A 25,226-nucleotide genomic window follows, 5' to 3' on the forward strand; every position below is an offset into this window, starting at 1 on the left:
TAAAGACTGCTCCCAACTGCATTCTGTGGAACTTACTGAAAGCCCACCGGGCTCCATGTTATCCTTGGCCTGTCATTGTGGATGGCGAATTGACTGAGTCTGCATGTTTAAGCAACTCCCTTGTTGTCCCCATCTGGCCAGCCACAAGACTGTACTGCTCCCTGCCATGAAACTGCCCTTCAGTCTCCTACCTGCACCCCTGCCAGCCAGCACCACAGGGACAAAACAAACAGCTCAAGAACAGACTTTGTTCATTTCCTCCCAGTCCCTTGTCAGAACTCCCTGATCCACCCTTGGCTGTGTGCCAGAATTGTAATTCCTATTCTGGCACCTTGCCTCTGGTGTTCAGGGGGCTGCAGAATGTTGAGAATGAATGATCAAGGGCACCACCCTGTACGTGGATGACCTCTCCGTCTCATTACCAGGCCCATCAGGGTTTTCTCAATGTGCTCATGAGCAAGTGCCTAGGTGGTAGCAACAGAGGTTCTGCTGGGTCAGCAGCCTGGTCTTCCTCTGCTCAGGCCATCATGGCTGCTGCCCATTGGAGCCCTCCGCAGTCACTCATAGCAGCAATCTGTAAACACCCTGCATGCTGGCAGACCTCACAGGGCCCATCATGCCTCTGTGTGGTCCAGCACGGTGATTCTTGTTTTGCACCACGTTTCACCATGCAACCCAGCTTCTGGCAAAACAACTCAAGCTTTGTTGACTCGGTTGTTTGCCTCTTGTTAGTGAGGAACTCACTCAAAGTTCTTGTCTGTATGTAGGTCTTCAGTCTGACTCATTTCCTGACTGGTAGGTTTGACATACTTCTCTTTCTTCTGCAAATGGTAGACACCTTAAGGTGCCCTGGGGGGAAAAATTAGCCTTAGTGGGAAAGCATCAGGCTGAGTCTTTGCTTTGCCCAAGGCTTCTTGTGTCTTAACAAGCCTTTGAGAGGACTTACGAGCAATACTTTTATCTTCCACTGTTCAGGGTGTGTTATCAGTTAGCATTTCAAGTCTTACAAGTTTCATCTTTTTTCCCCCTGTACCCCTGCTTACAGACTTGCCATTTCTTGCCTTAGTTCACCACCTATATAAAAGCTTTTCACAAATAGTGGCGTAACCAAAACCTAACACCCTTCTGATTATTTCTAGTAGTTTCCATTGAAGTGACAGAAGGGACAGGCTTTTCCAGTGACTGTCAGTAACACTTCCACCAAGCCTGTGATGACAGCCAGAAAGATAGCAAAAATTGTGCATGTGTGTATGTGTACACATGTGTTTGCACACGTGAGTGCTGTCTGGTTGCTGTCCATGAGCTTTTGTGCTCAAGGCTAGTGCTCTACTCCTTGAGCTGCAGCTCTACTTCTGGCTTTTTGGTATTTTTAATTAGAGATAAGAGTCTCATGGACTTTCCTGCCCAGGTGCCACAGTCCTCAGATCTGAGCCTCCTGAGTTGCTAAGATCATAGGAGTGAGCCACTGGTGCCCAGCTGGAATGTTAATTTTTGAGTTTGAAGTAGCTGAGTCCCCACCAACTCTGCATACCCACTATACTAAAGCCAGGTTGTGATCTTAGTTATGGTAGTGCCATGTTCCATTTTTGCATCACACAGGAAAATGACCAAGCTACCGAGAAGAGAATAGTGAGCTGCTTTAACTATGACAGAGATTTATTTCTGACCAACACAAGACTAGTCAATGGGTTCAGCTCCATGAGGTATTTTGGGGATCCCTGTGAGTGAAGACATGGAATCAGCCTCACATGTAGTTTCATAGCTGCTGCAGCTATAAAGATTATTCAAAAGTAAACATCTAGCTGGTAGTTTTAGGTGACAATTTCTTTCATCTCTAGGTGCACGACTGCACCGAGCTGCAAAGAAGTTAGAAAATGTCATCTTACGGCTGGGAATATAGCCTAGTGCCAAGAGAGTTTGCCTCGTATACATGAAGCCCTGGGTTCAATTCCCCAGCACAACATATATAGAAAATGGCCAGAGGTGGAGCTGTGGTTCAAGTGGTAGAGTGCTAGCCTTGAGCAAAAAGAAGCCAGGGACAGTGCTAGGCCCTGAGTTCAAGCCCAATGACTGGCAAAAAAACCCCACAAAACCCCAAACAAACAAACAAAAAGAAAATGTCATCTTAAAAAAGCAGCACCATTCAAGAAAAGAGAGAGGATAAATTTTGGGGGATCACATCAGTGAATAGCATAGCTCATCTACTACATTTGTGTAGGGTGTGATTCAACAATGCCTTCAACCATGTCTATTTTGATAAGCTTTTAGAAGGCTCCTAACTTAGTGCTATTATAAACCCTCATATATTAAATATAATATACAAACTATGCCTTATATACAGCATATATAAGGTATTATAGCTACTATACTTAAGCCTAAGCAATACTTGAAGTTTGTGATTTTACTATCTGTACCCAGTAAATGAGGTAGAAATTCATCTTTATATTAAGGGCATTGCATGTGCCCACTTCCCACAACTTCACAAAAGTTTGTTTTATTGAGCTTTTTAGTTTTTGCTACTTTATTCATTTAGTGTTGGTCCTGGGGCATGAACTCAAGCCCTGGCCACTGTTTCTGTGCTGTTTTGCTCTAGACTAGTGCTCTATCACTTGATCCACAACTCCATTTTTGGCATTTCAGTGGTTAATTGGAGAGAAGAGTCTCATGGTCTTTCCTGTTTGGGCTGGCTTTGAATCGTGATCCTTAGATGTTAGCTTCCTGAGACTTATGTATAAGGTATGTCATGCTTTAGTTGCTATTTTTAAACTTATGCTCAGAAGTTTTCTCTGTTTCTCAGAAAGTTTGATTTCTTTTTGTGAGCTGTTATGTGGTCAAGGTGAATAGTTTTGACAAATATTATATAGTTTCAAGCTTAAAATATTTACTTTTTAAGCCTCTGCTTAAAAAAAATTCCTGGTCCCAATCCAGACTCACTGAAAACAATAAAACCTTCATGTTTAGGACTGTACTTCTGTATTTTGAAAAGGCTCCTTGGGTTTATTTTTTTAAGTTCACCAAAGTTTGATTGAGGCAACTTAGTCAAAGAATACAAAAAGGCACAATTTCTCACGGACTCCTTTTCACTTCTTCTGCATTTCCTCCACATTCAACCACCCCCCCAAACCAAAGCCTTGAGAGAGCTTATCGGGGCTTTCCAAGTATGTCGGCTTGTGCCGGCTCTGCAAAACTCTGTAGACGTAGTAAAACTTTATGGCTGTTTTATTTCTTAGAAAGAAGAAAGGTTTATTTCCACTCAGAGCTTGGCAGGTTTCAGGCTATGCTGGGTATTCCCACTGCTTTGGGTCTATGATGAAGCAGCATGTCAGGGTAGGAGCAGGTGGCAAAGGAAGGTGTTTATGTTGTGGCTTGAAGGGAGCGTGATGCAAAAGAGAAGGGCTGGGGCCACAGTATCACCTTCAAGGGAAGCCCCTGGTATCCTAACTTCCTTTCCCTACACACCACTTCCTACATGTTCTAGTGGCACCAAGGAACGCGAGTCCAAGCTTTGAACGCATTGGCCTCTGAGGGACATTTTAGATACTAATTATAGTAATCCTTGTATATTAAAAAGTACTTGTTTAAAGTTTTCTACTTCTGACTCCTCTGTTTCTAAATTATATTGCATATATGTTATATAACTTAAATCTGAGATTTCTTTGTTGATTTTTCTGCATGGATAACCTATGAGAGTGGTGTAATTAAGTCCCTCCTACTGTCACTGTGTTGGAGTATATGTATATTTTTAAGTCCAAGAACATTTGTTTAACAAGGTTGAATACATTGTCAATTTGCTCATAAATGTTAACAATTGTTACATTCTCTTGATGGGAAGTTATCTTTATTAATAACAAGTGACCTTCTTTGTCTCTTCTGACTAAATTTGATTTGAAGTCTATTTCATCAGATATGAATATAACTACTCCGGCCTTCTTTCAAAGTCCATCTAATTGGAAGACCTTTTTTTCAACGTTTTACTCTGAGCTATTATCATTTAATGTGATTTTTTTTCTCTCTCTACTATTTTATGTATACATTGATTTTCTTCTCTGGACTGGATTACTTTAAGTACTTCCATAGTGTTGGTTTAGTGGAATACTTTTTGTTTGGTTTTGCTTGTCATGACTGATTTTATTTGTCCTTTAGTTATGAATGACAGCTTTACATAGGATAAGTATTCTGGAATGACTGTTGTTAACTTTCAGTGCTTGAAATATTTCATCACATTCCTCATTGTCTTTAAGTTTTTTGTGTTGCTGTTGTCCTTTTTTAATTTGATGTTATTACGATAGGTTTCCCATTGCTTTCTCTCTGTTGTAACTTTCACTATTCTTCCTTGCTCTCTGTACGTAGGTTTTTAACTATAATATGTCATGTGGAGGTAATACCTGATATAATCTATTGAGTGTTCTAAAAGCCTCTTCTACCTGAATAGATTTCTATTTTTCAAGATTTGGGAAAAAAATTTTTGTTAGGTTTCCTATGCCTTTTGTTATCACCTACCTTCATCTATGCCTATCATTCATACATTTTGGTCTTTTCAATAGAGTTCTGAACATACTTTAGATGTTTTTGTGTGTTTTCTTCTGGTTTTTCTACTCTGAGTACTATGTCTTCAAGCCCTGAAATTTGGCTCTTTTATCTATTCTGCTATGCAGAGACTTTCTATTGTGGTTTTCATCATTAGGACTTCAGTGTGACTTTTTTTTCCAGGAATTCTGTCTTTATTCAGCTCATTTCTTATGTCTTGCATTGACTGAGCTTTTCATTTGTTTGTATGTGTCTTCTTTGTTCTCTTAGCTGTTTAGTTCTATCTGCTTTTAGCTCATTTAGCTGTTAGTTTGCATCTCTTAGTATTCATTTAGCTTTTTATTTTAATACTCATGAATTCATTTCTTTGTTTTCTTGTAAACTCTGATTTTGTTGACTTATTTATAAATGTCCACTTCCATTTTATTGAACAGTCTCATCATTCCTTCGACCTCAGGAGATGAGGTTTCCTCTAGTTCTCAGACATTCTGACCCATCATTTGTTGTGCAATTGTTGGGTTTGGAGGGATTATATTTCCTTCCTTTCTCATGCTTCTTGTGTTTACACATCACTATTGTTATTTTTAGCATATTAATCTAGATTCAGCATAAGAGCAAAACCATGTGATAAAATGAATTTTAAAGACAGGTGTGTTGGCACATACCAATAATCTCAACACCTGGGAGGCTGAGGCAGGAAGATCAGGAATTTGATGCCACTCTGTGCTATGTAATGAGACAATCTCAGAAAATCAGAGGGAGGGAGAGGGAGAGGGAGAGAGAGAGAAAGAGAAAGAGAGAGAGGGAGAGAGAGGGGGGAAGAAGGGGGAAGAAGAAGAAGAAGAAGAAGAAGAAGAAGAAGAAGAAGAAGAAGAAGAAGAAGAAGAAGAAGAAGAAGAAGAAGAAGAAGAAGAAGAAGAAGAAGAAGAAGAAGAAGAAGAAGAAGAAGAAGAAGAAGAAGAAGAAGAAGAAGAAGAAGAAGAAGAAGAAGAAGAAGAAGAAGAAGAAAGGAAGGGAGGGGACTTCCGGGAAGACAGCAGAGCAGCTGCAGTGCACTAGCTCAGCTCCCTCCAGCACCGCAGTTTTCTCACCCCATAGAAACTTTTACCACTAGAAATACAACCAGCGTAAGTTGTAACAGTACAGGGATTCTGGCCAGGAAGGAAAAATCGACTTTGGACATCTGAAAACACAGATTCAAGCTTTGGGCGGTATCCCACTGCCACGACAGTGTCGGAGGCGCCGGCACAGTGCCCATCACAGCAACCCGCACTCCACGCAGGTAAACCAACCCAGATGCCCCTCAGTAGACGAATGGATCAGGAAAATGTGGTACATATACACAATGGAATTTTATGCCTCTATCAGAAAGAATGACATTGCCCCATTTGTAAGGAAATGGAAGGACTTGGAAAAAATTATACTAAGTGAAGTGAGCCAGACCCAAAGAAATATGGACTCTATGGTCTCCCTTATTGGGAATAATTAGCACAGGTTTAGGCAAGTCACAGCAGAGGATCACAAGAGCCCAATAGCTATACCCTTATGATCACATAAGATGATGCTAAGTGAAATGAACTCCATGTTATGGAGACAATTGTTATATCACAGTTGTAACTACTTTCAACATCCCATGTGTATCTGTAGTTTCTACTATTGATGACGTTCTTGTATCACCTTCTTGTGATTGTATCTACACTATCTCTGTAATCTTATCTGAGTATATTGGAAACCGTGTATACTGGTATTAGAATTAGGAAATTGAAAGGGAATACCAAAATTGAGAGACAAAGGGTAAAATAAGAGAAACAACAACAAAAGCAATACTTGCAAAACTGTTTGGTGTAAGTGAACTGAACACCTCAGGGGGGGAAAGGGGAGGGGGAAAAGGGGTATGAGGGACAAGGTAACAAACAGTACAAGAAATGTATCCAATGCCTAACGTATGAAACTGTAACCTCTCTGTACATCAGTTTTATAACAAAAACTTAAAAAAAAATAAAGGAAGGGAGGGAGGGAGGGGGAGTGTGTCAGTAAAATAAAGGTGAAAATTATACAAGTAATACAACCAAGATGAGAATTTATGGGCAACATCAGAATTTGACTGACACCCGCTCTGATGAAGCACTGAGTAGAATACAGCCTTCTGGTACTCAAACTGCATTATTTCTGTCATTTGAAGAAGGAAACACTTTTCAGCAATGTTCTTCTCTAGACCTGAAATCATTTAATTTGGCGTTAAAAGAAACCCCACAACCCATGCCACATACTCATATTCTTTTGCTCTTTTGGTCAAGGGTGTTTTTTTTTTTTTTTTAAGTAATAGAAATTAAAGTCCAAGTCAAGTAGATGGGAAGCTAATTGATTTGTTCACTTAAAGTCAAAGTTCAGAAGCTAGGTTGGTTTTCAACACAGCTGGCTATTATTGGGTATTAACAGGGATCTGTTGCTGCTGTTCTTCCTGGTGATTTTGTTCTACATATGTCAGTCGTCCTTGGCACAGTCAATGTGTACAATACGTGATTTCAGAGGAATCAGCCAGCTTTTGTCCTCTACTTCCCATATTAGTATTAGAGAAAAACTCTGATTGACCTACCTGACTGCCCTCTATTGGTAGCCCTATGCATGTTTGTGGTTAAGTGGAAAAACTTCTTTCATGAGGTCATAATCAGAGACAAAGAATGGACAGTCAGGCTCTGTAGCTGAGGTTAGTGAATAAAATGAAGAATGTGTGTGAAAAGAAGGCAGACGTCTACAAAGATTAAACATATTCTACTCCAGAGCCAACCTTGGCCACAATAGGATTGAAAGAACTGGGTGATTCTGTTAGTTAGACCCTATTTCAAAACAAAGTGTGCAGGATGCACAGGCCACTGGTCGCAGGTATTTGGGAGGCAGAGGTAAGAGGATCGTAGTCTAAGGCCATTCTGAGACCTTCTCTGAAAAACTCTGGAAGCAGGGTTACCATCATCCAGAAAACAGCTAGTACAAAGGAATTCATATTTAGAAATAAGCAATGGGGTTATTGTGCTGGGGTGAAGTGAGCAAAGTGAGAATTAGGAAATGAATGTCACCTGAGAGATAGTAGAAACAGGAAGTGGACCATGCAGGCCTAGGAAGACCACAGTGACTTTGGTTTCATCTACATGAGACAGCCATTGGAATTCTGAGATTTTTGTTCCAAGCCTTGGGTACCTTGCTGAGACCAGAGCAAGGCAAGCAGAGTAAGGTGGCAGTGGTCATTATCCAGAGGCAACAAGATGGTGGCTTGGAATAAAGTGGTTGCAAAAAAGTATCCTATTTTGAGGTGTATCCAATAGAGTTGGTTTTTTTTTGATATTTGAAGTTCTATTTGACTTTATTTCAATCACTTTTTTGAATAATTATTGTCAAAGTGATATACAGAGGGGTTACAGTTTCTTACATAAGGCAGTGGGTACATTTCTTGTACAATTTGTTACCTCCTTCCTCTCCCTCTCCCTCCCCCTTTCCCTCTCCCCCCATGAGTTGTTCAGTTGGTTTACACCAAGAGTTTCTTGATGCTCTAAATACAGAGGGAGAGGGGACAAAGATGGCTCTATGGCTTTCAGCTTGACAAGTATAAGAGTGGATTTCTATGTGATCCCAGCACATGCTCAGTGAGTGCCTGGAACCCTCCCACTGTTTGCTACTCCTAGGCTAGAACTTAGGATGGGCTTAAAATGGGCAGCATTTCATCTGACAGACTTAAACACTGTGTTCTTTAAGGGTGGAAACAACAAATATTTCAAAACATAAAGCAAAACATGGAAAGATTTATTGAAGCAAATGACAATGTGTTCCTAGCATGTTGATAAATGTGACAATCATCATTTCTTATGAAGCATTTTATATTTGCCTGTGCATACCTAAGTGCTCAAGCATGAAAACAAAGAAAACAAACTAAAAGCAAAATTGATGTTACCTAATAACTTACATGAGACTGTAGCCATTTTCTATTATCAGGCTTTCGAAGTGCCCAATTTCCTACGTGTAAATGTTGTTGGCACATACGACCCTATTCCTCACCCATCCAATGGGCCTCATCAACCTCCCCCAAGCTCTTTGCCTATCTTTCTCCCCACAAAGAACCAAAATCAAAAAGATCCCAAGCAAAACAGAAAGAAAGAAAGAAAAAGCTAAAATTCCAAGGCAGAGACAATAATCTCCCAGATTGTAATGCTACTTTATAAAAGCACCTTGACATTTTTATTAAAATTCATTCGTCATAGGCTCTTCATTTATATCTTCCTATCTCATGACTAAATATTGTTTGAGATGTTACATTTAGAAATGAAGTTTCACATTTCCTAGAGCTCTTTATTCGTTGCCTCTGCTTTCAATTCTAATTCTTGAGAAGAGTTGTTCAAATCTAGGTTACAAGTGAAATATACAGAAAGAATGGATATACAAAGAAGTCCTTTGCAGTCCTAGTGAGCATTCTTTTAAGGAAATAGATACAATTTTCAGGGAGATTCTTCAAGCAGGGCTCATTAGATTTGTGAAGTGCTTTGGACTTATATGTGGTAGGGCTCTCCAGACCAATTAGGGAATTTTCACACATATCTCTTCACTTCTCTGGCTGCTTCTGCCTAACATGGGCTGATAGATTTCAGCCACTATGCAGTAGCCAGAGTGAGGCATGAGAGCTCCAATTTCAACAACTCTTCCAGCTCCTTCATATATGTTTTGCTCCTGTATGGAAGGGAGAAAAAGTGAGACGATCAATTATTTCCAGTGAATCACTGATTTGTTTTGTTGTTGTGAAAATTGTTCCGTTTTACAAGGTCATGGTAGTAGTTGACTGTTAGATTCCTTCCTGGACACATCTTTTTCCCTAGAGCCTTGGGACGTAATCTTGAAATGTGACCTGTCATGTGGCCAAGTAGAGGGGCTACTGACTTTTCCCTGAGGGATGTTGATTGACTGGCACACTGGTCAGAGTCACTTTTTCAGGGATTTGAACTGTCTACTTCAAAGCCAGCCTGGGCTACATAGTAAGACTCTGACTCAACAAAAACCCCAAAGGAGAATGGAGCTGACTCTCAGAGATTACTATAGATGGCCACAGGGATAGAAAGTCAGAGATGGAGCAAGATCCTGTCACACTTGCTTTCCATTTCCTTTCTCCTCTGTACAAAGCCCGGCAGCACTGGGTTTGTTGTTTGTGGTTGTCCTCGAGTTTGCTGGATATCTCCAAATAAAACTTCTCTCTCATTTCTTTTGAATTTCAGTTCATTTTAGTGGGGGTTCTCATCTTTTTAACCAAAGGAATCCTGTCTCAAATGGACATCTGAAAGGAACATTCAGTTCACTGCTAATCTCAGAGAAAGGCACTGATGGTGAATTTTTTTTAGTGTAAATTGCCCTAACGAAATTGTTATTCAGAATATAGTGATTCAACAGCTACTAAATTAAAGTGTGGAAACTTGTTACTGCCTATTCTTAGAAATGCAGGGAAGACAGAGTGTACATTAGTTGAGTGATTGAAAGGGCACATATGAGTACACACAGCACATACACATATGCACACACATATAATACACACCCTCATGTTCACATATAAACTCTGATGGTTATAAACTGTCTACCATTGAAGACAACAGAAAAAAAGACAAAGGAAAAGAAGAGGAGGAAGAGTAGCAAAAGAGAGGATACATAACATCATCAATGTGTTGATTTAAGACAAAACAAAACCTAGAATCCCAACATTCAGAGGGGCTGAGCTAGCAGGATCTGGAGTTCAAAGCCAGCCTAGGCTACATAGTAAGATTCTGACTCAAAGAAACAAACAAGCAAACAAAAAAGCATGAAAAACACAAAGTCACTCACAGGGAAGAGTACTAGTATATATTCCTCTGAACTTACCTTTTCTAGTGAATTATTGATTAAAAAAACTCGGTACACTAAGTCATAGTAATTTTCCACGGTTACATTTGTTCCTTTTTGGTGTCTGTAGGGAAAATCTGGGGCATGCAGAACTACCAACACAGATCCGTTATGTTGGGTTACATTAATCACTGGAGGGTCTATATTTGCTGGGGAAAGAATAAATATGGTTAATGAAGGACTCAAAAAATTGAGTTAGCTAACACGAACACAATATTGCCTCGAAGAATCATTATATTCAGAAATCAAAGCAAGTTGGGCAAATGTCCTCAGGACAGTGGGTTTCACTGTGTGTATCCTGTTTCTCTTAAGTATTAGACGAGGGCTTTCCGCACTCCCATCCCAGCTGTCTGATTTGGAGCTGAAAGTTCAGCCCTCTCAGCTGTTTTGTCCCTGAACATAGGAGGAGTTTCCCTTTGTTTACACTTTTCTCTTCTCCTCTAACGGAGCTGATGTTTAATCCTGATGCTGCTTGTCATGCTCCAAATTCTGCTGACCCTCTTGTCTACCACGTGTAAACGAGGAGAATGTGTCTTAGCTCAGTTTCACATAGTAGTAAGATGTGTCATTAATTCCCTTAGATTAAAAAAACAAACATAGTTCTAACATTCTTTGTATTCAACACTCTGCCCTGTATTTAGTCTCTAGCACTGAAAGATGTAAAGATCAACATTGTTGGTTTCCCTCAAACCAGATTTTCTTGTATGTGGCTGTGTTTTCAACTTTTTTCCACTTGGCACAATTACACATTGTTGTGCATTCTTTTTATTAAAATATTCATATTTAAGCTGAGAACTGTTTATTCCATATGGTCCAAGCTATGATTACTGAAAAAATGTTTTGTATTCATGAACATAATTAGCCTGTTCTTTGAATGTACCAATCCGTGTGTCCTTAGATTTCAATAGGCCCATGTTATAGTTAAATACCAGAGCTTTTGTATATGCATATTAATGTGTGTTGAATATGCTATTCAATATGTATGTTTCATTCATTAGCCTAGAAGTATCAGTGAGCTGAATACTTGACATCTTCAGGCCTCTTGGTCTGTGATCTGTGATGTTGGATTTTGCAACAGGATGTTCATTCTTCACAATTCCCTGGGTTCTATTTTGTTCCAGGGCCTCATCAGTTTGATCTCTCAGCACTTCACTCACTGACTACTCTTCTTTTTCCTTCACTGCTGAAAAAACAAAAACCACCTAAACAGGACCCTTGATTGAACTCAGTCATGTGCATGCTAGGCAAGTACTCTACTATTGAGCTACACCTCCAACTTGTCTTTTAAATATTCTCTTCCCATGATTACCTCAGTCTACTGATTTCTTCTAGCTTCTTAACTATTCCCTACAAATCCCTATTCCTTCTCAAATTTACCCATCTCAAGCATCTTTTGATGAGATTCCCTTACTAACTTGTCTTACAAAACCATTTCTCTCATTCAGTGCTCTCTTCCTAGCCACTATAATCAAAGTCTAGATCAGGCTGTGCAAATGAGCCACAGATAGATTTGCATCACTAACAGAGACCTTGCCGTTAAGTCCTTTAAGTCTCAGAAGATTTCTTTTTTTTTTTTTTTTTTTTTGGCCAGTCCTGGGCCTTGGACTCAGGGCCTGAGCACTGTCCCTGGCTTCTTCCCGCTCAAGGCTAGCACTCTGCCACTTGAGCCACAGCGCCGCTTCTGGCCGTTTTCTGTATATGTGGTGCTGGGGAATCGAACCTAGGGCCTCGTGTATCCGAGGCAGGCACTCTTGCCACTAGGCTATATCCCCAGCCCCAAGTCCTTTAAGTCTCTACAGACATTACCCTTGGATACATCAAAGCATCTTAAACTCAGTATGTCCAAAATTGAATTCATTCTTCTTGATTACTGTACATTCCACTGAATTGGCTTTCAAACCAAATCCTGCCAGTTTTTTCTACTAAATGCCCCACTAATGTCTTCCTTCTTTCATATCACTAGACACAATGTCACTTTATGGATGTGTGATTATTTTATACATATATATATTTTATATTAACCAGTGCATTCTAGAAAGAAAGAGGCTACTGCACTTGCCAAGCTGCCTAGATACTACTACGATCTAGTAAAGTGCCTGGAGCAAAGTAAATACTTCACAAATAATTCCTGAATGAATAAAGAGGCAAGATGATTCTAGAATATCAGGCCTATTTCATAAAAGGTCAGCTTTATTTTTAATCCGAGAAATTCTGGGAGCAGATGATATTGAAATCTTACTGAGAATCAAACGCTACTTTTGTCTTTCCTTTTTCTTTTTATAAAAATGGTGTTTCTAGATAGACACCAGGAAACAGAACTTCTGAATGAATGATTACACCCTGCTACTCACAAGAGATGTTGGGCAAGGCCATGCATGCTGGCGGCTCATTAGCCTGCACCACAGGCTTTGGGAACAGCTTGTCCTCATCTTTGTATTTCAAAACAGGTTTTTCACAGGGGGAGGGAGGGCGGGGATATGGGAGGATAGGGCCAAGATGGAGGCAGAGGAGAAGGTTCACTGGCATGACTCCTCACAATTGCTTGGGTAAGAGGAGTTATAGCTTTTAGCTGTTTTATTGATGGATTTCTTACTCCTGTATCTGTGAAAACCTGGCACAAAAGGCTGTTTAAAAATGATACTAATGGGTATTGAACTCAGGTACTGGCACTATCCCTGAGTTTTTGTTGTTTTTTTTTCTTCTGAAGGCCAGCACTCTACCACTTGAATCACAGCTTCCCTTCAGGCTTTTTGGTGGTTAATTGAAGAGAACAGTCTTTTGGACGTTTCCTGCTCTGGCTAGCTTCAAACCTAGATACTCCATACTCAGATCTCACCTCCTGAGCTAGGATTATAGGCGTGAGCCAGTGAGGTCTAGCAAAAGGAGCTTTTTTTTTGTGAATAATTATTTATTGTCAAAGTGATATACAGAGGGGTTACAGTTTCATATGTAAGGCAATGGGTACATTTCTTGTACAATTTGTTACCTCCTCATCTCCCTCCTCCTCGCTCCCCTTTTCCCTCTTCCCCCATTTGGTTTACACCAAATGGTTTTGTTAGTATTGCTTTTGGAGTCATTTGTCTTTTTATCCTTGCAAAAGGACCTTTTAAAGATGACTTTCTGATGGATGTGAATGTGATCTGGCTGTGATATCTGTTACCCCACTGATGGTCAGGGTTGATTCAGTTGATCTAGCTGGCTGGGTGGGGATCCCTCACCACTCCATGTGCGTCCCTCCCAAAGCTGAGTGCTAGGTCGAAGAAGACGACCATGCCCAATAGAGGAAGATGACCATGCCCAATAGAGGAAGACAGGTCTTCTGTCAAGGGCATGTGAGTAGCTGTGCCTCCCTTGCTAGAACCTTCAAACAAGCTCTCAAGACTACTTTCTGAGACTTCTTATTCTTTTATGAAAAGTGGCCACATAGTAAGAACCTAAGCCTCTCTGAACCCAATTTAAATAGGATTGAGCTAAAGTATCTCTTCATCTCAGCTAATGTCTTTGGCTAGTCTTATCTGATGGACCTACTGGATTGATTGGAAGCGGCTTGTCTGACAGATAATTTCAATGTGGTGAATTCATTTCTAAGGCTATAATCTATAATATGATTCTCCATAAATTTTCCCCATGGACATACATACACCAGCTTAGTTATGTAGCTTCACTTTCCCCCAACTAGAGAATTGCCTACTGTATGTCTTGAATTTTAGTTCTAAGTTATCTCAGGAAACAATAAGGTAGATACCATAGATTGGTTTGTCCAATTGGTACTATAATCAATTAAGCAAACAAACCAGAACTTTCCTTCTGAGTGCCATTGTGTCTAGCATTTGGATATAATCTTATTCCTTTAGATCTAGTAGGACATTGTACTAGGTAGAAGAGGTGGATTGGCTGAATACACAGCATTATTAACCCCAAAATACTGAGATCAAGAGATCACTGAAAGAAAAAAAAAGATGGTAACCAGGAAAAGGACCAGATCCTGAAACAGGTTTCCACATCTGCAAGTAGTAAGATTTAACAGAAGTTGGACAATGTCTGCTGAATCTAGAACTAAGGATATTTGTATAAATTCTTTAAAAATACCTTGTTCAGAAGTAACAGTCCAGCAGCACTTCAGAGTAAAGGCTCCATGGTCAGAAAATATTTTTAGTCCTAACTCAGGCAATAGAAACCTTGAAACTGAGCCCAACCTTTGCAATTGATTTTTCTAGGCTGTCAAATGAGGACAGCAAAAGTTACCCCCAGAGATGTCCCAAGGTTCTGTCACGTGACACGACCCCCATGGGCCTTGTGGTATAGCATAGGGCCTGGGAGCTGACCCAGTTCTGTAAGGCTGTTCAAGGACTGGAACAACCAAGCCAAAGCACCTCCCAGCACTCACTTGCCCACCAAGGGGTGAAGCGACGTGTCATACTCCATCCTGAGTAGTTCCCAGCGGAGGCCATCCTCACCCTTCCGTAATAGAGTTCCCGCAGATCGGATGTTTCATCAGTGAGGTCACAGAAGAGCTCTTGTGTCTCCCAACACTCGGCTTTATTCTTCCATTCTTTCTGTCCATACCTGTAGAAGGGCAAAAGACAAATATCTGAGTTCTGTTTCTGCACAAAAGGAGGCTAGTTCATTCAGAGTATTATTCTATTTGTTGGTGTCCTAGTACTGAGGCTTGATCTTAGTGCCTTGAGCCACAGCTCTACTTCTGACTTTTTGCTGCTTAATTGGAGATGAGAATCTCATGGACTTTTTTTTGCCTGAGCTGGTTTCCAGCCAGGAGCTCTCAGCCTCCTGAGAAGATAGCATTACCGGTCTGAGCCACCAGAGCCTGGCTTAGAGGAATATTATTATTAGCTGGTTTTACAGCTTGAACTCAGTGCCTGGGCACTGTCCTCCAGCTTTTGTGCTCAAGACTAATGCTCTACCACTTGAGCAACAGCTCTACTTTGGATTTTTTGGTGGTTAATTGGAGATAAGAGTGTCATGGCCTTTTCTGTGTGGGGCTGGTTTGAATCGTGATCCTCAGACCTAAGCCTCCTGAGCAGCTAGGATTACAGGTATGAGCTATTGGCACCTGGTTCTGAGTATTATTTTTTAAACAGGTTGAAACCTGTCCTCTAATATCAGTACCATTTATGTTTTACTTGAGGAAAATTTAAAATATTCCTTCTTAGTGATCTAAGTGTTAGCTTGTTGAAAGATAAATTGAACCTTGAGACGTATATCATTAAGATAAGGGCATGTATTTATTTATTTGTTTGTACTTAGTCAACTGCTTCTTTTGGTAAACAAACAAACATCTGTTTTTTAAGTATTCATCCTCAAGGGTTTTCTCTACTTCTCATTAGCTCACTATTGAATAGTGAGTTGATTGTAAGAAGTTTCTATCACTTCTCATCTCAAGTGGTGCTTATGCAACATAGGGGGCTTGTCTTCTTATTGAAAATTGACCAGAGGTTGTAGAGAGGGTTCTGTAGGGAGTCCTGTGACTGGGGCAGGAAGAGAGGGAGAGAAACCACGGCAAAAAGGCTAAGAGGCAAAGGGAGATAGACTCAGCCTCAACCCAGGTGAGAGTGTCACAGGTGAAGGGAAGCTTAACGCTTAACTTCTCCTTCAGTCACAAGTGAAAGCAAATGCAGTAATGCCATAGCGGGGAGCAGCACAGGAGGCAGAGGCTGGGGGCAAAGGCTCTCCTGGGTTCAGGACCTGAAATCTCACATTCTAGCGATATACGGAGGAATACTGGGATGCACTCGTCACTCCATGTAATGCACGTTTCAAGACCTCAGGATTAAATCAGAACCAACAACAACACAGTTGGATGATTCTTGAATGTTGTTTCTTGTTGCGATATTGTCTGAATCTAACTGTAATGACTGAGTTCTCATTTATTATGAGACCTCATTTTTGTTCTGTTTGTAAGGGTACAGATGTTAACACTGAATCCACATGAATTGGATACAACCAAATGAAAGTTTTCAGCATTATAAATCTGCATTGTGGCTGGGTAGTGGTGGCTCATGCCTGTAATCCTAGCTACTCAGGAGGCTGAGATCTGAGGATCCTGGTTTGAACTCAGCCTAGGCGGAAAAATCTTTGAAACTCTTATCTCCAATTAATCACCAGAAAACCAGAAATGGAGCTGTGAATCAAAATGCTAGCCTTGAGCCTAAGAGCTCATGAACAGTGCCCAGGCCGCGAGTTCAAGCCCCACCACACACACACACACACACACACACACACACACACACACACACACACACACACACACCCTGCATTGTTCTGTTGAGGATACTAACGACCGGAATGGATTCAGGTATTCTAGGGTCCGAAATTCATTTAAGAAGAATTACAAATTCAAACTTCTTCCACAGTTCTCTAAAGTTCTCTAAAGCTTTCTGGCAAAATGATTTCTAATACACTTTTTATTGTGGTCACCAACAGGTCCAGTTAGGACCTATGTATACTGCTTAAGGGAATATCTACAATTAGTACCGGTCTCTATTTCCTATATGCTGGAAGCATCCTTATCCCTTTACAAATTTGTTTTGTGTGATGAAGAATCTTTTATTGTAAACATTTATGTGGGAAGTGGTGCTGTGGCTCAAGTGGTAGAGTGCTAGCTTTGAGCTGAAGAACTCAGGGACAGTGCCCAGGCCCAGAGTTCAAGCCCCACAACTGACAAACAAACAAAAAAGGATTTATATATTTTATAACAGGTAAACCAAATATACAGAGAAATTCAGAAGCTATTGAAGACCAACTTTATGGCGATGTTCCATCTGAGATTATTATAGGAAACTCTAAATCGAGGATTTATTTCAGGTTAGAGAGACATGGATAAATTCATGGAATAAAACTCGCTATTTTGGCTCATGTCAGTATCTGACTTTCTGAAATCTAAGAAGTTCAGAAAACTATGAAAAGTAAACTGTAGTACTTTCTGTCAACCAGCATCGAACAGCCAGGAGGAGAGCCTCAAAAAGTTTTAAAAAGAAAGTTAAAAAGCCCTAAGGGACGTTTATGAATGGGAGTGATTTCAAATCAGAAAAGTCTGTTTCTAAGCCTTGACTTAAGAAAGGAATAGATTGTATCTGAAATTTGGCGATGATCCCTTAAGTTTGATCATTCTGTGAAGGGAGCTTGTAGTATCATGTTCCACTTTGTGTTTGTGCTGGCAGGACTTATTCATATTTGAAAAGAACTTTCTAGAAAGTAAGACTCACTCTTAAAAAGGACTTTTAGATTAAAACTGTATTTTTACACACCCATCTTTATGTTTGTCACAAGTTCATTTGAACCAATAGTGACACTTCAATTGGAAATCCACTATGTGCCAAACAAGTGTCTTCCAACATTTTTTGAAAATATGTAATGAGAGCCCATCACTGGGTAGGCACCTGGTGTGCAAGGATCTCAGTGCTGAGTTTCCGAGACCTTACATGGCTCCTGCCTAGATTGCACGTCATGTCTTCCAGACAGCAGGATGCCTTCAAGCAAGAAAGTCCCTTCTGTCCCTACCTCTGCTTCTTCTTAGCTTGAATGAACCCCTTGGACAAAGCCCAGACCCCAACAGTCGCGTGCATCCCAGGATATATGATTCCTGGGGGCTTCTCTGTCAACCACAGGGAGCTCAGATTACTTACTTTTTGTATTGCACAAAATAGATCCTGCTGTGGTTGGAAGGGGCCCTCCCAGGCTGCCAGTGCAAAACGTTGTGAAAATTTCGGGACTGAAATTGAACTCTCAGCGGGTTCATAGATTCATGGGCTGGCTGAGGTTCTGAAAGAATAAGAGAAACAAAACATTGAATGTTACCATCAGCAGGATTGGTATTAGCAGTACTTTTTTAATGTGATGCCTGTATCAGGATCCCAGAAGCTGTTGCTCTAAGGGCTCAGGAATTGCCCTTAGAATTCTGAGAAGAGCACAGAAATTGTCATTGGCGGGGGTGGGGGGGGACTATTTAATGTAAAAATGTTGATGTGCAGAAATTGTCATTTTGGGGGGGACTATTAATGTAAAAGTGTTGATATGCAGTAAACTTCCTGCCTTGTTTCCCTTCCTCTTTCCCTCCCTCCTTCCCTCCCTCCCTCCCTTCCTTCTTTCCTTTCTTCCTTTTATTTGTTCTTTTGGGGCAGTCCTGGGACTTAAGCACTTTACCCCTTGATAGAGAGGACTAACTTTATAGAAAACCCAAAGCTCTAGACCTTTTGGCTTTGGTTTTTAAGATACTGTCTCCCGCTTTTGTCCAGGCCAGCCTTAGACCAGATGCTTCTGTCTCTGCCTCCCAAGTAGTTGGGATTATGGTTGTGAGCCATGGTGCCCATCTCTTCTTCTCTTATTTTTCTAACAATCTCACTGCTACCACCCACAATAACAACTCAGTACCAGAAACCAAGGGACTGTTATCTTTAGCCACATCAAAATTTTCATCTCTTTCATAAGAAAAGGTATTACCATTAGTTTTTACAGACTAAAGACTAAGCATTAGAAACATGAAGGAACTTGCTCAGCAGCAAATGGTAGAGTAGATCTTATCTGACCCCAGATCCAGACTGACCAAATAAACCCAGAGCAGAGCCTCAGGAGAGAGGAACTTATACAAGAAACAGTGCATCAGAGGCCGAGAAAATTCTTTTCTCTTCTTCTTCCTTCTAGCCCAGAACATTGACCAGATGTGGTCATTCAACATATAGCAGGCTATAGTCATACTTTTCAACTTAAATTTAACTCTTACAATCACCAAATTCGGTAGGTATTCTTACTATTTTATTTTTCAATGGAGGTTATGCACCTAGAAGATGTAGAGCTGTAGTTATTCTAGTAGCATTTAACTCCCTTCTAAGTGTTTTTTATCAAGGGCTTTGCTGTTACCAAGGGCCAGAGGCAGTCTACTCCTCTTTTTGGATTTCTGGAAGATGGTAGCTTGGGTTGTTTTGTGTATAGTCACAGGAAAAGTATGTGGTCACAGGGAAGCCATTTACATTGAAAGAGCCAATCTATTGCCCTGGGATTTCATGCACTGGCTGAAAGGTGTGCTGAGGTGCTAATGTGTTCTGCACACTTGAAGTGTTCTGTAAACATCAACAGGGAGCTCTACCAAGTTATTTATGATCCCTAGTCTGTGCCGGGCACTGCTCTAAAAACTTGATGGGTACATTACCTCACTGAACTCTCACAGTGGCCTACAATCACCATTCCACAGAGGAGGGAGTAGAAGCACAGAGTGTTAAGTAACATGTTGAGTAAATGGTAGAGGTGAAATCTAGACCTTGTTTAACCTGACTTAGAGGCCTGTGCATCTAAACATGATGTGACAATGTCCCTTCGAGGTAAGAGCAGTGCTGAAGACAGAGAAGGAAATGGACGCAGAGTTAGTCTGTGTGAACTTCTCTGCACCTAGGCAGCTGGTAGGCTCGCATTAGGGCACCAGCATAGCTCTTGAGACTGCAGAGGGGAACTGACCCCATGTTGGTGCTGACCATTTAGCAATCAAAACAAGATGAAAGCTTTACAAAGCCTAGAAGAACAGCATATGCATTTCTAATAGCTTCGTGATTCCACTCAGGCAATGCAAAGGAGATGAAGCACTTACCTCCTCCACCAGTCAGGACGAACCCGATGAGGAAGCCTAGGAAGCAATGTTTAGGCACCATGGTTGCAGGTGGATGGCTGGCCAGCCAGTGCTCCCTTCAAGGAGGGAGACAGCCTCAGAAGAGGGAACTAGAAACCTTGACCAACCTCTTTTTGGGCTTAGCCAATGAAAATGTTTTCTTGTTAGCTGTTTGGATTTGCCATTTATAAATTAAGTTATTTTTTTTAACATTCATAAAAGATAAGAATCATTTGAAATAAAAATAAATCAAAAATCCTGGTCTAAGTCACGTTTGCCTGGAAGTTTTTTTTGTTGTTTTTTTGCTAAGGCTTTGTTAACAGACCCTGCGGGTTGGGTAGGACCGAGGTTTTGCAAGCTGCACGTGGGTGAATGAAGGCAGCAATTTACCTGCCCAAAGAGCTTCTAGGAAGCAGAATGGGGCTGCGAGGTTGACTCTCAGTACTGGGCTGGGCAGTGACAGCTTCCAGCATTACAGGGTAGTCTCTCACTGAGCCTTTCTTCCCCTCCCCTTTTTGGGAAGCTCCCCAGTTAAACTCCCTTGGGCCCTGAGGTACCCTCAAACTCTCCTCAGGCTTTTTCCTCTCCATGGCTCCTCCTCCTCCATTCCATCCCCTAGTTTCAGGCAACCTTGATGAAGACCTGTCTCAAACAGAATGAGGCCATAAACAAGGCAAGTGGGGGACAAAGGGGTTGAGCAACATTAAATCTTTCTTTTTAATTTATCTCCTTTGAAATCAGATTGAATTCATCTGTTCCTTCATCACGATTTATTAAATTGTTTCATAAAACTTTTTTCCATATGTTTTAAGAGACACTAAAATTATACATAAAAGCATAATAGTATTTTTTTTAAAAAGAGGCTCTTGAAATCAAAAGAGGAAAGAGTTTCTGCCTTCATGTTTTGTTTCTTATGCAGTTAATCCTGTTCATGGTTTTCAGTAAAACAGCCCATTTTGTGAAGAACAGTGATATCAGCTGAATAGTTATATTCATTCTTTTTCTTAGAATTATAAATATTTATTTGATGGATTTATTTGGGGATAACTTCCATAATAACAGCACCCATCAATAATGACTTATGAACTGCTATGCTACAGGACAGAATAACTAACATTAGAGAATGGAAAAGCTATTTATGGCTATAGATTAACTTATCACCAACATATTCTATATAAATAGGACAAAGTGACAGGAAGTGTTGAAACTTTTCTGTTATACACACGAGTATTTCTGGATTTTTAAATGGTTTGTATTTAAAGTCATTTTATAACATTTTTATATCAAACATATTCCTCAAATTTCCAGTAATATAATATCAGTACAATCCAGAGTACATATAAGTGTGAAGCATACTGAAGAAAATGTCATAAATTCTTGGAATTTCTTTATGATCAATGTGTCTTTGTTCATCTTCCAACAAAAAGTAGAATCTATTTCTACAACTTTGTTAAAACTTTATTGGCCTCATAATTTGCTTTGGCCTTCATTTGTTAGTTCCTTCAGTCATTCACATTCAAAAAGTTTGTGTTGCTCTACCATAAACTAGGTGCTGTTCTGAGTAGCAGCTAAGATTCCCAGGTGAGTGAGGATATAGACAGTAGAAGGTAAGGCATGGTGTGACATCTCTTTGCCTCTCCTCTGTCTCTTTCTCTCCTTAAATGAGTGACAGAAAAAGTCAGAAGTTGAGCTGGAGCTCAAGTGGTAGAGTGCTAACCCTGAGCAAAAGGAGCTCAGGAACAGTGCCCAGGCTCAGAGTTCAAGCCCCAGGAGAAGGAAGGAAGGAAGGAAGGAAGGAAGGAAGGAAGGAAGGAAGGAAGGAAGGAAGGAAGGAAGGAAGGAAAGAAAGAAAGAAGGGACGGAGGGAGTGAGGAAAGGAGGGAGGGAGGGAGGGAGGGAGGAAAGGAGGGAGGGAGGGAGGGAGGAAAGGAGGGAGGGAGGGAGGGAGGGAGGGAGAGAAAGAAGAAAGAAAGAAAAGAAAAAAGAAAGAAAGAAAGAAAGAAAGAAAGAAAAGAGAAAAAGAAGCATATGTCTGTTCTCTTTACAGCATGCTGGTGAGCCCTGTTACCCAGCCTTTGTGCCATTGTCTTTCACTTACTGAAGTTGCTACTAGATTGAAGTCTGTGAATTCATTTTGCTTTTAAATTGGTGTGTGTGTGTGTGTGTGTGTGTGTGTGTGTGTAAAACAATCAAATTGTTAGTTAAGAAGAAAAAGGACATACTTTAAGGCTTCAACTAGAAAGTAGTAGGGAATGAAACTGGAGTTTCTACTGAGTTACTGCTTTTGTAGAACAAGTAAGAGGAAATTAGGAGGAAGGTAGAAGAGTTATAAACTCTTAGAACTGGATTTGGTACAACACTAAATTTCAGTAACCAAACCAGGTTTGTCAGCATTCAGTGAGCTTCTCATTGTATAATATCACAGTGGATGTAAAAGTCGATGTGGCTAACACTGCCTCAAGATAGATTCAATGATAAGGTTACATTATATTTTCTCACTAATTTGGAAGTGGAGGAACTTGCACTGAATTGTTTCAAGTGAAATTTAATGGGTTGCAATGACGTTTCAAATGAGAGTGTGGGAAGTATGAAACTTACAATTCATGGGGAAAGGCTCTGCTCTGTCTTTCTTTTGGCATGGAATTCTGGCTTCAGTCTCATTGGCTGCCTTCTTTCTGTTCTTTTCTCACCTCTCAGGAGATCTCTCTTCTGAGAGATCCTCATTGGGCAGACTGGAGTCTCTTCTTTCCTGTGGCTTCTGGAAGACCAAAAATCCACCCAAGCAAACAATCATTTAACACTAAACTTAGGTACAATAGGGGATTTTGATCTTGATACTACAGAAGAAGAAGCTGAAAAAGAGAAGCTAAGAGAACTTGACCAAATGGTTCATAGCAAATATTCACAAAATGAGGGGCAACGTTTGGCTCACCCCAGTATCTGAGGAAAGATGTTCAAATCGCTGTTGTGCTCTTCTATACTTTTAGTATTCCTCCTAAAAGGTATACAATGATGTAAAAAAATCAATCATTCACTTCCTTTATTGTTTATTCACTCTAAAGAAATGTTTACAAAGACTCAGTGGATGCTAGTCATTTGGAAGCTGAAATGTTCCAGGCGGCAGGTAGTCCTTGTGGAGCTAAGGCTCTTCTCTTCAGCCAGATTAGCAGAAAGCCACTTGTTTCTTACTCTCCTTCAGAAAAATCTCTAGCATGTCGAGCCAAGAAGGAAATGCAAATCAAAACTACACTGAGATTCCATCTCACATCAAACAGAATGGCAATCACCAAGGAAACAAACCACAGCAAAGGCTGTCAATGATGAGGGTGGAAAAGGAGCTATCATGTGCCTGGGTGGGAATGTAAACTAGTGCAAACACTGTGGAAATCAGTTTGGAGATTCACTTAAGAACTAAAGGAAGATCTACTTTATTATGTCACCATTCTACTCTTGTGTATAGATCCAGAGGAGAGTAAATTAACTACTCAAGAAAGATACCTGCATACCATCTTTATTGTAGCTCTGTTCAAAAGAGCCAAACTGTTGAATCAATCAGAAAAGGGTCCAACAGTTAATGAGTAGATAAGAAAAAATTACACACACACACACACACATACACACACACACACACACACACACACACACCTGACTACTACTCATCCATAAAAAAGAACAAAATTATGCCATGTGCAGGAAAAATGCATGGAATTCAAGGTCATCCTGTTGAACAAAATAAGCCAAGCTGAAACTCACACATGTCATATTCTTGATCATTTCTGGAGTATAAACCTAAAAGGAGGAGGAGGAGGAGGAGGAGGAGGAGGGGGAGGAGGAGGAGGAGGAGAAGGAAGAGGAGGAAGAGGAGAATATAACAATATTACTTCAACTCATACTCCTATCCCTAAGAAATACTTATGACCTTTAAGCAGTTCTTCATTTTGGAAATAATTGGCTTGTGCTTCAAAATAGTTTATGGACCACAATTCAGAAAAAAAGTCCCACGTCTGGTCTCATGTGATGTGTTACAATTAGAAGATAGTTTTACTAAAATATTGCATTTATTTTACCTTCAGGCTCTGTGTAAGTTACATATGAAATGTGTGTGGATGTCTTGTTTAGACATGAGTCCTATCCTCAAGATATCTCATAATTTATATGCAAATATTCTAAAATATTTTTGAAACTCCAAAATCTCAAGCATTTCCAGTTCCAAATATTTTAGAGAAGGAGTAACTCAACTTGTATTATTAAAAATCTTCATTCACAAGACTGAGTGACTCATTCACTTTTTCTGTTCATATCTTCTGGATAAAAGGGCCTCATTGATAGAGCTTTGATTGTCCTTGTCTCCTTGAAAATCCTACTAGATGTTGTTCACGTGTAAAGTTTTGACCTTGGCAAGATTTTCATGTCATAATCAGAACCTGAACAATTGTCACTTTGTCTTGGAAGCCCCTGGGTTCCTGCTACCGTGATTTCTTGGGTGGTTTATGTCTACATTCTCCTGGGTCCATCCCTCTACTTCTGCCCCTGCCTTGGCATTGGGTGGAGTGTGTCTTTGACATGTGCTATTAGAATATTTTGCTCAGAATGCTCAGACAATTTCTCATCTCATTGGGAATGAACGTTGAAACGTTTGTAGCCCTTTACAAGGCCTTGTATGTGTACGCTGTGATCCCAGTGTCTCCAAAATTCTGCATCTGCCAGCTCTGCCCTTCACAGCACTGCAGCCTGAGTGGCCCATTTACTGCTTCCGAAACATGCCAGGCATCTTGTCATGCCAGCATGGTCCTCTCTCCCTGAAAGTTTTCCCCGAGCCACGCAGGCTCACCTCCTCACCTCCTTCATGGCTCAGCTCATGTATGATCACGTATGGAGATTCCTACCTGAATATGCTAGCTTGTAAAAGCTGCTGTTCTCCCCAACAGCTGTCTCTCTAATTGATGTATCTCCATGACACCAACCACCATTTGATACGCCATGCTTTCTTTTATTTCTGTTCTGTGGCTTCTGTTATGTAGTCAAAGATGTTGTGTGTTTTGTTTCTTCCTTTGTCCCTCCCCCCCTTTAAAATGGAGCTGGACACATAACCCAAATCCTTGGAACCGATGGAAATAAATGTGGTATCAGTAGCCGACATGTGTTCACATGGTTTAAGATTCAATACATCTTAGACGTG

At 40.5% G+C, this 25,226-nt stretch overlaps 1 protein-coding gene across 2 annotated transcripts; it reads right to left on the minus strand.

The window, feature by feature from the left end:
* Positions 1–8,694: 8,694 nt before the first annotated feature.
* Positions 8,695–22,721, minus strand: Il22ra2 (interleukin 22 receptor subunit alpha 2). Of its 2 annotated transcripts, none has more exons than XM_048354670.1 (5): positions 22,646–22,721; positions 18,078–18,213; positions 14,822–15,000; positions 10,414–10,583; positions 8,695–9,240 (listed from the first exon to the last, which is right to left on the minus strand). In XM_048354670.1, exons 2-5 carry the CDS (start codon positions 18,188–18,190, stop codon positions 9,091–9,093), a joined length of 612 nt encoding a protein of 203 aa, XP_048210627.1. In that variant the 5' UTR covers positions 18,191–18,213; positions 22,646–22,721; the 3' UTR covers positions 8,695–9,090. The 2 variants fall into 2 exon arrangements, with proteins under 2 accessions (XP_048210627.1, XP_048210626.1); XM_048354669.1 differs by lacking the exon at positions 22,646–22,721 and adding an exon at positions 20,030–20,108.
* Between the last annotated feature and the right edge of the window lie 2,505 nt (positions 22,722–25,226).

This window comes from Perognathus longimembris, chromosome 9 (assembly GCF_023159225.1).
Source record: "Perognathus longimembris pacificus isolate PPM17 chromosome 9, ASM2315922v1, whole genome shotgun sequence".
Lineage (NCBI taxonomy): Eukaryota > Metazoa > Chordata > Mammalia > Rodentia > Heteromyidae > Perognathus > Perognathus longimembris.

What these genes read in the sequence shown, in the direction of transcription:
- Il22ra2 (XM_048354669.1), bottom strand. Translation starts at nt 20,090, where the DNA reads ATGGTGCCTAAACATTGCTTCCTAGGCTTCCTCATCGGGTTCGTCCTG. An exon ending in CTTCACCCCTTGGTGGGCAA is followed by an intron (nt 10,584 to 14,821) that starts GTGAGTGCTGGG and finishes TTCTTTCCCCAG; the next exon opens with CAAATATAGACCCTCCAGTG. An exon ending in TCAATAATTCACTAGAAAAG is followed by an intron (nt 9,241 to 10,413) that starts GTAAGTTCAGAG and finishes CCTTCCATACAG; the next exon opens with GAGCAAAACATATATGAAGG.